Raw genomic sequence first — 17,467 nt, 5'->3', positions numbered from 1 at the left:
TGTTATTTCAATAAATTTTATTTATATTCATAGGAGTAAAATGTCAATAGGTACAATAAAACGCCATATCATCACTAAGTAACACAGTCATACAAAGTAACACTCGCTCTTGGCACTCTCACGCTATAAACATTCATAAAAAATATATGGACTCCTTTTTTCAAGTATTTGATAAACAATAATTACAAAAAAATATTGCATAATATATTTTTACGATGCAAAAACATGAAACATCTAAAACTGCCATTTTGTGTAATCATTCGATGTGTAGGATATGCACCAATGAAATATTTTGTTGAATATCACAGTATATTAGTATCTGATCTAATAGCACTTTCGAGGCGAAGTTCGAGGTGACTGTAGAAGCTTTTCCCTCCATTTTCATTTTTTCATTTATTCGCTTCATCCTTTTCTACGTCTATTTCGATTTCCGAGTCTTCATCGTATTCTTCATCGGATGTATGCTGTTTGTCGTCGTCGTCTTCGTCATGTTCTGTATGTGGGCCATCTCCCTTCTCGTGGGTTGGTGATTCCTAATGGGAGAAAAGAATAATGTAAAAGTTGCTCTATTTTTTCTCTCAATGATTAACACAAGTTGTGGAAAAGTATGTGATGCTTACTCTGTCGATGCAACAGAAACTCCGTTTTTGTTTTACATTAGTTATAGTATAGCTGAATGTTAACGGATTCACTTTGACGGTGCTAATGTCGTCACTTCGACAATGCTATCGCCATCACTTAATTAAATTGTTACTTTTTATCGGTTGTTAAAATTTAAGCAATTAACGAATTTTATTCTTGGTCAAATAGGCATTTGGTACACAAGATGTTGATCGGTTTCCTCTTTCTTCAAACAGTGAAACTTAAAACCGAAGCCATTTTGGGCTATAGAACATGTTCGGTTCGATTTACACAGGTTCAAAATGCATTCTAACTTAAATTTAGGGTATTTGAGAAGTACATTGTATCTTGTTTGAAAAGTTTCCGGTTTATTCAGGGTCTTTTCTAGACGGGTATCATTGTTTATTTTTTATGATATTTGGTTCACTTATATTTCTATAATTAATTACCTGTTTTAATCTCCGCCATTTTGCTCTTCGGTTCTGGAACCAGGTTTTCACCTACAAATAAACAGAAGGCGTAAGAACAGCACTGATAATAGTCACTAAATTTAAATAAGATATGGAAAAATGTAACTTTTTTTTTGTTGTTGAAATTTTTATTATAATAACAAACCTCCTACCTGTCTTTCTGTAAGCTGTAGAATTTTAGCTAGCCGTTTTCTTTCTGGAGGTGATAAATATTTCTGGGATTCAAATTTTTTCTCAAGTTCAAGTGTCTGGTCGTTTGAAAATCGCACCTGTCCGCCTTTTCTTTTATGCATAGGTCGTTGAAATAACGGTGGCCAGAAAAATGGTCTGTGACCCACTGAAATAAAGAATGACAAAGATATTATTACTGCAACTCTGTTATATGAACTTGGCTGTGTCGTATTGTATACAGCGTATTCATTTGTTGCCAAACCGAAATTGTTGATGTCTATGATACGTTAAAATGATTACAAGTAATATCTTTGCTATATATCATTATCACAAGCTATTATCGTCAATTTATAACAATAACTACTTTTATTGTATTAATATTTTTATTATTTTTTATCATTATTACTGCTGTTGTTTTGTTTTTGATGATGATGATGATGATGTATTTGCATTATTACTTATGAGTGAAATATCGCCTTTTATCATGTACAAGTTATTCTAACATTCAAATTTGTCAAAGGTACAAACTTTTGAAAGTGTCGATTACACACTGTTCACAATTAACCCACAAATAAAAATGGATTTGTAACTGTTTCCTTTTCACACTTTGATAGCTTCCTGATCAGTTTAAAAGGTCATATCTTGTGCCATCTGTTCTTCGTGATAACGAAAATTAAGACGTATCTCTTGTATTGCCAGTAAGTGGTTACTTCGTGTCCACCTACTAGGTCTGAGTAAAATGTCTGCTACATGCACGAGAAGATTTTAGAGAGCACTTCATATTTAGTTTTGAGTTTTGTAAAGTATTTATATCTATTTGGACTTATTTGGATTATATTTTCCCTTTTCATATAAGTGTGTGTGTGTGTGTGTGTGTGTGTGTGTGTGTGTGTGTGTGTGTGTGTGTGTGTGTGTGTGTGTGTGAAAGGTTATTTTTACTTTTTCCTTTAGTTGATATGATCGAAATTTTTTTATATCGTCATCGATTTTGAAACAAAATAGGTAACATATTTTTACATAGACAGTCGTCAAAGTGTTTTAAATTTTTATGATAATTATCTTTTTCATCTTTCTATCTCATGAATAAAGATAATTTCAAGACATTATTCTTATGTCAGCAAAAATGCATGTATTTTCTACATGAATTAAACTAGGGCGGGAATCTAAATTTATTTTACAGTATTTGGACAATTAAACCCCCTACAAGAATCCTGTTGTCAATTAATGTTTCAGCAACACGATCTCATAGATGTTATCTGTCCAACAAGACAGGCTAATTATTGTTTCATATGTATATAATTATCATACTTAAAAACAATGATCAAGGACTCCTACTTGATGTAACCATGACGACGACGGTTTCAGTTTCATCGTGAAGGGGTTACGTCCCTTTGCGGTGCCAGACATAATTAAAGGCAATTCAAATATATTGTTTGTCATATTATATCAGCAGTACACATCTGAACGGCAGGCGACAAACTTATCTAATTATGTTTTAGATATGAAATTAACTTTCCCGATTACTTACGAATTGGAAAGGTTCTTCCGGTATAATAACAATTTACTTTGTAATCACTTCCGGTTAAGGAGAACCGCAAGATATCTGTGTTAAACAATATGCTGTTTATTCTTCAGACACACGACACCCATTGAACGATAGGAAACGCGTGTCTTGAAGATTGCAAGTTTCCTTTATGTTTGTTGAAATATTTTAACGTGACAGGAACTTTTGACAATTCTTGATAAAACCTGTGGGTACTTCACCTTAAAGTCGTTTTAATTTACACTTGACCTGGGCTTTTGATAAATTAAGGACACAAAGATCGTGCGAATTTTAAAAGAGGAAAAGTGAAAAAGCTTCTAAAATATGCTAAATATGTACAAGATAATTTAGAGTGGTCAAAAAGCAGTAATCGATTGATAAAGGTAGCGTCTAATTTTCACCAAACTTTAGTCGTGACATTAAAATGTAGATGTATTCTTTATAAAAATAAAGACAATCATATTCATAAGAACTAGAAGACCCAATATTTTTACAATATGTTTTATTAATAATTGTAACATACATACCTAGTTAATTAAACGTTGGACATGAATTAACATACATTTCCGTCTGATTTTCTGAACGAATGCGATCTATTTTTATTTGATGTTTGAAACTATAGTAAGATTATTTTAATCATCAATTATACCAAGTTAGGATATTTCCTGTTGAACAAATAGACACTAGATATTAATATTGCCTCTTTTCAAATACTGACGAAATTATAAAGACTATTGAGGGCCTTTATTACTCCGTGATAAAAGGGTCGTTGTTTGCATATGTCGGTCTTCAGTGAGATTTTAGCGCGATACATGTACCCGGTAAAAGCACTGATGGAATGCTTACATTCAAGGGTTCATTTGATAATCCCATTAACTAAAGAGAAACTGTTTGATGATACGTTCTACATTTATTCTCCAATTACTTTCACATTACTCATAAACGAAATATGCAAAAATTGCGCTGGGAAATAAACTTGATTTATGTATTCTAAATCGGCACTGTCACCGCTGTTTATCTCTCATTTTGCAAATGTGGTCTTAATTATTTTAATACTTTCTATTGTTTTTATGGTGTGGCGTACTTTTTATTTAGTCCCGACGATACTATGAAAAAATATTCGCGCAATTACCCCCAGTTGTGCATGTAAACGTCGTTATCCTCAGGAAATGGGTTTGATATATTGCCGGATAAGGTATACTGTTGGTCATTTCTGTGTCTATGTGTCGTTATATTACTTTTTAGTTTGATTTTGAAGAACAGCGTTCTGCTACCGTGGAATTTATTATTGTTTAATTTTGGAGCCTTTCAGACCTCACTTTAACTGTGTTGACACTTGTTGAATACCTTTTTGGTTATCTCTGAAAGTATACGTTGATGCATACGTTGCGTTTCACCTTATCCGTTCTCTCTTGTTTCACAATTTAGCACACATTAAATCATGTTGACCCGGCAATGGTTAAAATTAAGAAGTTTGTTGTGAATTTCTTTTCTCGTCAAATTTTATTAATTATTTTTTTAAGTTCAAAATCATTGACACCCTAGCAGTTCATTGACCCCAAAGCTATTGGGAAAAAGTCATATCGAGTTTATTGACCAGTATGTTTCACCTATTTCGTTGTTTTAAGATCATTTCTTGTTTTTAAAAAAAAGGACCACTTATATGAAAAAAAAGTAAAAGATAAATAGAAGCAGACACATTTTATATGTATTTTCAAAGAATGATATAGATATTTGCAAGATATTCTTAAGAAAAAACAAAATACTTACAAAATTATATATTATAAACTATGACAAATTGTCTTTTATTGCAAATAATAAAAGATATTTTTCAACTTGACTTTGTGACTTCACAGACAACATGGAAAACGCCAACCATTCGGCGAACTGTTTCTGATAAAAATCTGTAGGATGAGACAACTTGATGGCAGTCTATTGTTTTTGACTGTCTGTTTAGTGGACCGGAAGTAGCTAAGGACGTCTACATAATGCGTTACGATTTCAAACCATGATTAGATTTTTACAAGGCCAAAAATTGGTGATAAGACCTCTGGATGATAAAAACCATAGACTACAAGTAGAGTGAAGTGAAAGTAAAAAAGAGAGGGATGATGCATTACCATACTAAACTTTATGTTTCAAATGACATCATTGACCAAAACACACAAACAACCCCTATTTGATTTAAGTCACAAAACTAGAGCAGAGCGAAAAACGTAGTCTATTCGATATTGACTATATTGCATGCATTAGTTTGAATGTTATGTTTTCTGGATATTTTGGGACTAAGTTGAGTTGTCTTGGTAACGGTTTAATAATTTCATAAGTTTCCTGAAAATCGTAAACAGAACTATATACAGTTAATTTCATGCATCTAACAAAATATGTTTGAGGCTACTGACGTAAAACAGAAAACTAATTATAATTTTATTTTTTTCGTAGACATTGATCAAATATCGAATGTTACCAATTTCAGTTTTCTTACAAATCAAACTCATAGATCAACACTGAAAAATGCTCTGAACAAATAAGAAGTATTTATCCTGTATTTAATTTACCTCAACATGTATTTTACGTAAATTTATTCCAGAGATTTATAAAAGAAAAGCGCTTAATCTGAATTTAAATACTACATGTATCAGTCTTCGCAATTTTGTAATTTTCCTTGTAAAGGCCAGTTAGAATGATTACCGTAGCATGGTCGTATGAATTGTGTATATCTTTATTGTATGGGCGAATAACGACAAAACAACACTTCAAAAGTACAATCGTTAAAAAAAAGGATGTGGTCAAATACGGTAATAACCGTTCCGGGTCCATTTGAAAAACGATTTTTGTAAGTTAGAATCTAATTTAGATTAAAGTGTCAATAACTTTGGCCAGATCATAATCTTGTCTTAACATTTTTGAGTCACAGATATATATATATATATATATATATATATATATATATTGTCATCCGTGACACTATTTTTTATTCACTTTAAAAAATATTATTTTTGTGATTACTATAACTGAAAGACATGCAAGTTTTATTTCCCTATATAACTTAATCAATTATTTACGACAACGTCGGGTGATACGCCTTTTATCAAAGCCTATAAAGGAACAACACTTAGTTCAAGATTCTGTTTATCCAATTGTAAAAAGTTATATTTATAACTACCAAAAGATTGTAGTACGGAAGTCCTTTTATAAGCGTATGAAATATGATAAAGCGTCTAAACTGTTCAATTACCATGTCATTGCTTTTCTTTTTTATTTGTGGTTATTTACCCAAACGATGTAGAAATTGTATCACCTTGTAAGACCATGAATGCAAAATAAACACACTATGGGTTTTCTAGTATAAGATCTATTTTCGGACGTCACTGGAGAGACAGAGAGTTCTTACATACAAATTATTAATACTCCTTGTTTCTTGTTTATTTTTTAGCTTTTCATCCCAGTTGTTGTATGCTCCGAATTCTGACATCTGTCATCGTTATCTAGACCTACTCTTTGACACTAAATATTTAAATTTAGTATCATTAATTTTTCTCAGAATTTAACTTACATCTACAACGCTTTGTGCTTTGTGATGAACGAACAATCAACGATTCATTATAATTACATAAAGAGCGACGTGTATTGCAATTTTTATATAGGAGCATACATGTATGGGTCAAGAAAGTAAAAAGCAAACAAGAGGATAAATGTCGGAAAGACTAGTAGCTACAATTACACACCCACATTATTCAGGGTCTTAATTTTCAGCCAGATTGTGAATATCAATCAGGTACAAAAAAACAAACCGAGAAAAAAAAGAAATGTTGGAAAACTGCAGCATCGTGATTGCCTCATTTAAAAAGGCAAATTGAATTCATAAAAAAATTGACGTGGTTACTTCCATGTATGAATGTACGGGAAAGAAGATTCCCTTGACAAAAAAATCAAACAGAAAAATAGCGAATTAAGGTTATTTTGACATGTTGCAACCGCCATCCTTGCACATCGGAAATGTCTTCACAATCATTTTTACAAATTGTATAGTACTTGCATTCATTTGTATCAACTTCCGTGGTTTTGTAAAATTCTGCTTTGGTCAGAGGTGAATGATTTGAATTCATTGGCCCCATGTTTCTGTCTTATGTAAAACATTATTAACAGATCAACTGATCCAATTCAGTCATCATGAAAAATAATAAAATCCATATAGCATCAATCATAAAATCAGTACAGCATCAATCATAAAAATGGTACAGCATCAATCATAAAATAAGTACAGCATGAACAATTACGCAGTCATTGTTTAAAGATGGGAAAACGGAAAAAAAACAATATTTTGTGATGAGTGAATCGATTGATTTTATCGAACATCGATGACTGTATTTGATTCCTTATATACTGTGGTGTTGCGTTTCGACTCCTAAATTGTATTCAATTGGTAAATGGTAAAATCTATGAAACTAACACATTAATATTATATAACTAATTTATCACATTAATTATACTCGAAAATTGTTTTTTTTCTAATTTTTTCTAATTTTCATAGAGTAAACAATGTGACAGTACAGGTTTTCACTTTTGGTATTTTTTTCAAAATGGAATATTTCAAATGAAGGATTTTTTATATTTTTTTTTTTTCTTTGTCGGTTAAATTAATTCGTATCCATGTTTATAAGCTACTGTAAAGGTTTATAAAAAATAAGCAATATTTAAATTTATATCTATATTATGTACTTTATGAATTAAAAAAATACCACTCCTTTAAAACGTTTAGTTCATATATAAATATATACTTAATTTACACAGGCAAATATTTTTCACGTGAAATTCATGTTAATCGAGCTTCACATGAAATTCATGTGATTTTCACATGAAATTAACATGATTTTCATGTGAAATTAGCTAAACACGAATTTCATGTGAACATTTCGTGTGAATTTCACGTGAAGGCTCCATTCGCCTGAATTTCACATGAACTCTGTCACTTAGTTAATTTGCTCAATTCAGGTGAAAAATCATGTGAAATTCGTGTGAAATTCATGTGAAATAAGTTTGCCTGTGTACCAACTGAATCAATGATAAATTCAAATCCATAAAAAGACCCCAGTGTTTAGTACTCTTTATCGACTATCAGATAGTCTGGTTTCATTTTCAATTAGCTTTAGAGTTTTAATGACAAAAATAAAAGTGTATTTCAGTACGACTGGTCAACACAGTTAGTCAGCTTGTTTGTGTGTCTTAATTATATTGCTTTCATGTTCAAATTACATTTAAACTAACTTTTTAAAATTAATTACTCTTGAAAAAATCACTTTTGAAGCCCCAGTACTTTTAAAGATCAAGTTGTATACTTATAACCAACTCATATTTTGAATCTTATGAAACTCTTTCCCATTTCAAAATCTTTGTTTCATTCATGTAGTTTTGGTATTATTAAAATCTTTCATTTACATGTCAATGATATGATTCATCTGTACACTTTTAATTTTTTCCATACTACATGTAGTTATATAAGGCAAACTTACCTCTTGCGGCTAAAGCGTGTCTGTCGGCTAAGAAGGGATAATCTGCACGGAGGTATGGCACAGAATACATATGGCTAATAGCATTTGCATATGAGAGTCCTGGCGATATGTAACTAGCAGGATCAAAAACAGGCCGGCAAGTGGCGCTGGTTGCAGTGAGAGGTGTTGGTGGTAGAGCTGCTGGATGGATAGGTGTTGGTCTCGGTAATCCGGCCGCTGCGGCAGAGTTTCCCAAAATGTCATCAATTAAAAACGACGAATGTCCTGAGCTATGTGCTGATGTTGGTGGATAGACGGCAGCAATATCTGCCGTAACTGTGTGTGGTCCAAACATTGTTTCAATGTCTCTTCAAATTCTGTTATTTATTAATGCACGATTTACGGTTCTCCCTAGGTCAAAACTTTTTTTCGCACTCTCCGGTTTCAAAATATTTATATTTGAACCATTATATCCAAATCCATTTATGAACAAGATAATAACATGTTGTACAAAAACCGTAATCGACTCCTTAAATGTTGTGTATCAATTCAAATTGGCTACTTATATGGTCAAATTATAACACTTTATTTCGTAAGCCTGATCATTGGCATTCGTAGATTCAACACAAAGGAGGCGGGGCTTCCGCGAGTTTAGTCGTCTGATATCGCTAACTAATTTTTAAGTAAGAATAATTCCTCTGAGGTGAAGGGTCGTTTGATTGTGACAAACATTAAATTGATAAGTAAAATATCCTTCCCAAGTTTTCGGTTGGCAAACAATTCATTCTAAAGCAAATAAGCCCATCGAGATAAATGATTTTTAAATTGGTGGGCGGTCCTCATTTTTAAATTTCGCATAGCTGTGTTTTTCTTTTCTATATTTCGAAGAATTTTATTTCTGTATTATTGTGCGAAAAGTGGATACTAAAATTTAGGAAATGATGATATTTCAAGATTGCAGTAGAAAATATCTTCCTGACGGAAATATTTCTGGGTTTCAATTTCGCATACATTTTCACCTTAATAGTGTACTACTAACCGGGATTATTATTACAACCTTCTTTAACTAATTCAAAAAATATAGTAGTTTTTAGGTGCGAGTTGGTTTTGTCAGATGGCTGAAGTTTATTTATGTATTAGGATGCTTTCATTCTCAACCCCAATAAAGCAAAATGCTTGGACTTAAATGTGCAACGTGTTTACATGTAAGGCTACTTAATGAATGATACCTATATCGACTATGTAGAACCTTTTTTTAATAACGTATTAAAATCATTTAAAAGTTATAAAAATACAAGCGGTCAATTTTTAAATAATAATTAATAATTTCTTTGTCATATGTGTTACAGTTTTATTTATCTAGTATTGAATGTAATTTTCAATTTATTTTCAGTGCTTTAACAAAGAAATTGTCGCCACTTGGTCGGCTTGTCCCCCATCCATCCAGCCTCCCTCAAAATTTCCATGCGAATATTTGTACAAATTGATATGCTGTTTTCTCTCATACTTATTTGTTTTAGTTTGATTTGATTAATAATAATAATAATAATAATAATAATAATAATGATAATAATAATAATTTTTAAATATTAGTTTTTAATCGTCGAATTCCACTTTCGTATTTTTCCTATTCTCCTAAACTTCCCAGTAGAAATTCTCCTCGTTTGTGCTAAATATTATTTTCCTACTGTGACTTGCGTTCAAATTTGAATAAACTAAATAAATTAAGCCTCTAATTCTTTAGAAAGGTTCAGGTTGCCATTTTAAGCATACATAAATATGATGAACACTCAGACTGGTTAAAGCAATACAAAACAGCATAAATTACAGAAACAACAAGTGTTTGATATACAGAGACGTACTGTTTAAAAATATGAAATAGCCATTCAAGTGGTGCAAACTTTAAATTAATAAGAAGTTTGGAAAAACAATGATTATGTTTTGCTATTATATTTTTGAACGACCGAGCATGCGCTGTTTTAGATTTTGGGCTCTGATTTCGAGCTAAAATTTCTGGACAATAAATAGAATCAGGATGCTTACCATACCGGGATTTATTCTTGGCCTGTGCTGCCTTTTTCAATGTTGTCCATCTTTCTCTTTGAATCTTTTATTTTTCATGTAAACAAACTTCTTTCATTTTTTGTATGTTTTTTTTTCGTGGTTTTTCTTTGGTTATCAAAATTTCATTGCCCCTTTCAACAAGGTCATACATTATTTATATTTAAAAATTCAATAATATCAAATACAGTTCAAAGCCCGAAAGTGAGTATTGATCACGGTAGCAAGCGTTATCATAATGAGGATTAAATTATACAACAACTTCCGTTAAAAAAAGTGAATTTTGTTGGGCAATTTTACATGCATGTATAACCTCCAGTGAGGTATTTTTAGAGACTGCTCTAAAATACAAATACTAAATAAGTGGGAAAAAATAGCCACATTTAAAAAGTAAAAAGAAACTAAATACAAATAAAATACAATTAAAACATTGAAAGGGATGTCTAAATTTTCTGCCATAGGACCTTTTCTTGAGGGCAAATAGTTACGATAAGCAACAACGATTCCACACAATTGCCCGCAATGACGAATGCCCAGAAGTGATCCCAATCTGTTTACTTTATCTGTAATGTATAAATTATGCTCTGACTAGAAAGTTGGATTATTTCAAACAACAAAGAGTTTATATTTTCATCTTGAAACAAATAGAAGTTATTTTCCAAAAATCTTTATTGTACAGACATTTCATCTCCATGAAGACCAAACTTTAAATGAACGCAGAGAGAAAATTCCGAAATTTGGCTGGGAAAGAAATGACCTATACAAGAAAATGCACAAGATTCGTGTTTAAAAGGTATTGTACTAACAAAAAGTTATATATTTAATAATGCCACTAGTTTGTTCGCATAAGAAAAACAGTGTTGCGTTATTATGAGTAATAAGATGGAGTCGTAACACTGTTGCGAAAGTATCAGACACAGGGTTAACGTCATCATAACAAGGGGCAAATAGAGGAATTTATATGCAAAACATATTGATCTTGAACTTTGCGTAGAGGACGTATCATGTTCAAGAGCATAATGATTTAAGCCGATATTAGCGACCAAACGGACGGGTAGTACACAGAAAAATCCAAAAGCGTTGTTCAAGGAACACATTTTAAGGGTCATTTTTCATTTTTCATTTTTGCTTTTGTTTTGTTTGTTTTTTTGTTTGTTTTTTTTTTTTTTTTTTTGTTTTTTGTTTGTTTGTTTGTTTGGGTGTTTTTGCAGTTTTTGTTGAGGGAACAACTATATGCTTTTTTTATGGGTTTGGATCAAAGTTTCTATGCTGCCTTTTTATTTTGAGAAAATAAAGGTCCTTCCTTTTTTCTTTGTCGCCAACGCTGAATTTGATTTTTTTTTTTTATAAAAATAATTTTTTTAAAAATATAAAGACAATAATAGATCCTTGCTTTTTATTTTTCTTATGGGCTATCCTGCCTTTTTATTTCAAATTTGAATTTAGGACCCCCTGTAAAATGCAAATAGTAGTTCCCTAAGTAGAATTGCGATCTTTTTCTTTTACATTTCAATTTATGTTTAAATTAGATTAATTTAAGTCTTGATGTTCCAAATTACAGAGAGTGAAATGATTAACTTGAGAAGTTGGGGTTGGTCTTCCCTTGGTTGGATGATAATTACCTGATGAAATGACAATTTTCAAGGATATTTAAACATTCCTGCACTCCATTGGAATGTTGTTTGTCAGGTTTAATTGTCCAGTAAACTACCTTAAGCACGGAAATATTTTTGTACTGACGGCCTGGGATATTTATGAAAAAAAAAACATTTTAAACCTCAGCTTTTTTTTACTCAGACACGGACAGAAAAAGTAGTATGATTCAATATCCCCTCATGACTTTACAATGTAGATTTTCAAATAAAAATTTTGACTCCGGCTGCTGCTGAAAAAAAATTATTATTTTCGCGCTTGCGTCAAAAAAAAATATAATTCAAAATTAAATCCCTCTTCGAGAAGAAAATGGTCTGTGTTTTATGCATGTCCTGGGAAGACCAATTTTATCCTTGAATGTCATCATTATTTGTGCTATTATGGCCGAATCACTAAAAACGATTGATGAAAATGTATCATCATGGAAAATTTTAATTAATCACAACACTATATTGTTCGCTCATTATACATGAAACTCCGCCTCTATTTGATTTGTTAATTTTTGCTGAAATGCTGAGTGTGCTGTTCAAATTTTGATTTAACAGAAAAATCATACCCGGTTAAAATTGGCTAAGTCTCGACTGCGGAGGAGAATTATGGAAAACCCAGTATTCAGTAAACTCAGAGAACTTCCTGAGTAGCTATATCCAGAGGCATTGTAACCAGACATATCAGCAAGTACATCTCAAATTGTTACTTATCATAACAAAGTCATCTTCCGTTTCTTAAACAAATCAATTGAAAATTTCCTTATGCGAATCGCCCCTCTTTCATTTTCGAATAGGAAGATTATACTACTCGTGAATTGGCTCTTTTTTACCAAGTAAGTAAGTGCAATTTCTTTTAATACTTGTGTTATGGTCCACTTATTTTATTTGGAAAAAAATGCTGCAAACGTGAGAAAAATAGTCTCTTTCTACAATATGTTTATATTTCATTATTGTTTTCTTTGTGTGTATTCCAATTCCAAAAAAAAACACAACGTTTGCTGAAAAAGTACGAAATACGTCCGTTATTTAAATCCCCAAATTGAAAGGTCAAAGCTGGATTACTATTCAAGAACGCATGAACGGAAGTTTCTAAGTTGGTGAACATTAATTTAGAATAATAATAAAATTGACTTATGATTAATGTAAAACTACATCCCATAATAAAGCTGAACTTTTATCAGGTTTCCTTTTTTTTAAATAAAAAGAATCAAACAAACGCATTTACATTTGTACCTTGTGATGTACTCGAACTTACATGAATGTGATAAAACTTGGTCTAGCAATGCGTTTCTCTTTACCATTGTTTCTGACATTCTATCGATAGTAAAAGATAACACCAGAATCTAGAACAAGTAATAAATGGTTCAATTGAATGCTTGAAATAAGGAAAAAATCACAAAAAAAACAGGACAGAAAATCACGGCAGGAATTTTGAATTATTTGTCGGAAAGCCATTCTAGAGTATGCCAATATACAGGCGTGTATCCATTCTTCTTCACGCACGCCGCTCACACTTTATGTATTGGCGTTCTCGATGAATCTGGTAGCCTGTGAGTTTTCGGTGGTTCCATATAATTTTTCATAAATCGTAGTTGGTAATGTCCATAGTTGTCTTCTCAGATCTCTGAGTATTTATACGTGTTTGAAGGATGTGTTCGGAGAATTGTTTTTCATCACCATATTGACACATTGGTTATGGTATTCTATGTAGACATTGATTATGGCTATAGTGTTAGGCACTGAGTCTGAAGTGCTTGTCACACGTTGGTGTGCGTGGAATATTTAAGAAATAAATCACGGAAACTCCATTTTATCATTTTTTTTTTACCACAGGCTGGCCATTTATGTCGCATAGTTTTACCCCGAGCGAAAGCGAGGGGTTAAATCACCTCATAAGTGGCCAGCACGTGGTAAAACAATGGAGTTTCCGTGATTTATTTCGATTCCAATCCGACTACTTTCTTCATTTTATTAACAGACGCAGCCTATATGTTGCACGAAATGTTAGTCACGTGTTTATTACTTGGCTGTTGTCTAAAGAGCTTTGAAGCATTTCATATTAAAAACTTTTATAATCTATAGTGACTGAGTCGTTTTGTTGCTCTTGTTTTGTTTCTCATATTGCTAATATATCTGCCCTCTCGTTGCCATAAATTCCACAGTGAGATGGGAAACATTGTACTACTTTTCGTATGCACTTGATGTTGATTAGAGCTTGCGTTAGCATTGGAATTTTTTTTGTAATTGTTTGAGGTGCAGACAGGCAGCAGTGAAAAACGACTTCCTCTGTGCTGTTGATTCTATGTTTGGTGGTCTGTCTATTTTGTTAAATTGCAGGCTATGGTAATAGATAAATGGATAGTAATATTTCATAATTGTTAGAACAATGCGTAGTAAAACACCCGTGGAATATTCAGGTTACCGGCAATCCAGATTTAACTGTCTTACTAGACAAGTGCACCTTACTGCAACTGCACGATGCACGGAAATTTATAAGATAAACGGAAATGAGACGATTTCCTTCCAATAAACTCATTGTGTAAAGTGGGACGCGTCCAATTCCAAAGGGCTTCCGAGAAATCACATTACATAACTATAATATTTCAACAATGAATTTTAAATCTTTGTTTCAAAATTTAAATGATCAACAAATATGTATGAAATTAGAGGCGGAGGTATGTACATGAAAAGGGCGTGCTGGTAGAACAAAGAGGGGCGCGTGGCAGAACGAAGAGGGGAGCGCACCGTCATGCTTAAGTGGTTTTCTTTCAATTTAACCATTTTTTTCCTGAAGAACGGGGTGGGGTGCCTAATGCACCGGGCCTGGATCCGCAATGGGGATTTCTACTTAAAAATATCTAGTAACCACACATTGCAGAAACAGTCACGCGTAACAATCTATCAAATAAAATAGACATTTTAAATAATATGAAATGATAACATCTCGTATGTTTTTTCTAAGTATATTAACATCAGAAAAACTGAATGCATTTTAAAACCATATAAAACCCTTGGTGTAAAGTTATCAGAACGGATAAGTTAGATGCTTTCCATGCACTCGAGTCATTTATGTCTGATCGATTCTAAGTGGCGCCAGGCCGATTTTCACAGTCAATACAGTTAGGCACATTTATGATGTAAAGAGCTCAAATTTTCTACTAAAATGCCAGTTTGTCACAATCTTTAATTCATTATAGGGAGAAGACGGCTTAACATTTCTCCGCGATGACTGAAAATCTAAGCACTTAACGAATGAATCTCCGCCGCGATTAACCACCCTTTCTTTACACGATGTCTCTAAATCGAAATTAAGTTAAATTACTACTGTGATCCTAGGAATGAATTGTAGTAAAATTTGATGTTTTAATAAGAGATTTAGTTACTTAGTGTATTAAATATTTGAACATCATAATGGCGAAAGAGTTGCAGTTCTCACCGAAAGAACGGATATACTAAATATTGAACATGAATGTTACTTGTTGACATATTTTTGGAGAGACAAACGGTTGAAAAGACCGCACTGAACACACCGTCACCCTGACTGTGTCTCCGGAAACGTTACCTTTATACCTTCATTGGTGGTAAATAATCAAAGCTTTATTTTGTGTGTCAATATTGGTCTAATTCAACGAATTTGAGAGCTTGTTAGCCGTTCTATTTGGGCTTTCACAAATAAGTGATTGTTAATCAACCATTTTCTTTCAATTACTAGAATATCCGATTTAAACCCTGTAACCATTCTTCAGCAAATAAAATGATTGCCCCCAATTCCAAATTAAATATTACACTTAGGTGTCTTCTTCAAACACACCCAAGGATTAAATATTTGAAAGTTTGAAGAATGGATTTATTAAGGAAATTTGGAAGAAGAATAGTTAAGCTCATTTAGCCTGGAACATAATGTGAACTTGGAATCCCCCCTTTAAATTGTTAAAATATTTCGTTAATGTCGTGCATTTTTTTAGGGGGGGTTAATATATTGGTTAAAAGATTACCAAGTGTCGTCACTTTGATGCGAGTTAGATCAAGTGAAATAAACGTCATTGTCGCTTAGATCTGACAGTCCGTGTAAAAAAAAATCATACAGAGAGATATACAACTAAACATGTGCGTATTGAGTCGAACCTGTGAGCAAGAAGATCCCTAATCTCATGCAGTTATATCAAGGACAGATAACTCATAAGACATACGCATGAAAGGTATTCAAAATTTAAGCATCTGTCTTTGTAAGAATCATGCACGATCTGAAAAATGTGATACACCTGAAAAAAGGCTACATACCTTTTTTTTTATTTTTGTAATTAAGTTGTTTTATTGGTCTATATTATGAAATGTGTAATTATTTATTCAAATCTGTCAGCTCTCAGGAGATAATTAACATTTAAAATCGAATAGATTCTATTGTATTTGAGTGTCATTTACAGAGTTATCTCCCTTAATTTTGAAATCTACAGTGCATTCTATATAATTTTTATCTCCAGTGAACACGGGTTATATGAAGAACGGAATGTTGATTCCTAAAATACCATCGTTAAATAAGGTTACCAATTTTCCTTAACAAAATCTTCTAAAGTTAGGGTTAAAGAAAGAAGTTACAATATATAACAATAAATAATATAGTTTTGAAAAAAAAAACATGATGATCTTAATATTATATTGTATTATTATTCATATATGATCTTTCGATACGTAGACATGGGTGGACGATGCTTTCACGATAAATTAGCTCTCGGCTTTGTTTCAAGATGTATTAACCACTAGATGATTTTAATTGCCACTTTAAGAAGATACAACTGGGATCATCGCTTTTCCTGTTAAAATACCGTAATATTCTTTGTAATCATTTAGATAAGACAGCAAACATATTTACCGGAAGTCAAATCGTCTGCTCCTTCATTACCGGAAATAACGGTATGATAGCCTAGAGAGAACAGAACAATGGAATTTTACGGAAAACGATTCATTTTTCACTGAAACTGTTGAATTGTTAAGTGTGATTGGTATCTACTTCTAGTTCTAATTTCCGTCCATAAATGGTTTATTTCATGTGATTTCAAAATTTCATATTTGAGTATTCAGCACCAATTATGTCCAGAATTCGACACTTTTAACAAATAATACCTTGAAATTCAATTTGTACAAGTTTTTTTTTAATCGTGTAACCAATAACTATTTTACCAGGCTGGAATCTGCAACAAGCTAAGCATATGAAAGCACTATTCATTATACGAATTGAATGTATATCTAATAAATTAATATACCTGCATTAGATGATAAACATATCAATGGATGAGAAAATTCACATGCTACACTTTTTTCAAACAAAGAAAATAGCAATCGAGCTTAAATTTAGTTTAAGCTCAGGTATTATCAATTATCAATTACGGTAATAAATTAATGTTTCAAAACTTTTTAACTGGCAGAGTTTTAATTGGCTATTATTATTATTATTATTATTATTATTAT

At 32.0% G+C, this 17,467-nt stretch overlaps 1 protein-coding gene across 1 annotated transcript; it reads right to left on the bottom strand.

Annotated features, from left to right (window-relative positions):
* Positions 1–8,990, bottom strand: LOC148620774 (hematopoietically-expressed homeobox protein HHEX homolog). The gene is made up of 4 exons (XM_088574575.1): positions 8,319–8,990; positions 1,244–1,428; positions 1,071–1,121; positions 1–533 (listed from the first exon to the last, which is right to left on the bottom strand). The coding sequence occupies exons 1-4, from the start codon at positions 8,650–8,652 to the stop codon at positions 390–392; spliced, it is 714 nt and encodes a 237-aa protein (XP_088430701.1). The 5' UTR covers positions 8,653–8,990; the 3' UTR covers positions 1–389.
* Positions 8,991–17,467: the final 8,477 nt, after the last annotated feature.

This window comes from Perna viridis, chromosome 3 (assembly GCF_037379345.1).
Source record: "Perna viridis isolate PV_CMFRI_1.1 ecotype Kerala chromosome 3, ASM3737934v1, whole genome shotgun sequence".
In the NCBI taxonomy this organism is placed as follows: domain Eukaryota; kingdom Metazoa; phylum Mollusca; class Bivalvia; order Mytilida; family Mytilidae; genus Perna; species Perna viridis.
This window is presented reverse-complemented; position numbering and strand designations above follow the sequence as displayed.

Bases quoted from the DNA above. Each gene is read 5' to 3' on its own strand.
- LOC148620774 (XM_088574575.1), bottom strand. From the start codon at position 8,652: ATGTTTGGACCACACACAGTTACGGCAGATATTGCTGCCGTCTATCCA. The intron at 1,429-8,318 runs GTAAGTTTGCCT...TCTTTATTTCAG, and splicing joins ACACGCTTTAGCCGCAAGAG to TGGGTCACAGACCATTTTTC. The intron at 1,122-1,243 runs GTAGGAGGTTTG...GTTTATTTGTAG, and splicing joins TACAGCTTACAGAAAGACAG to GTGAAAACCTGGTTCCAGAA.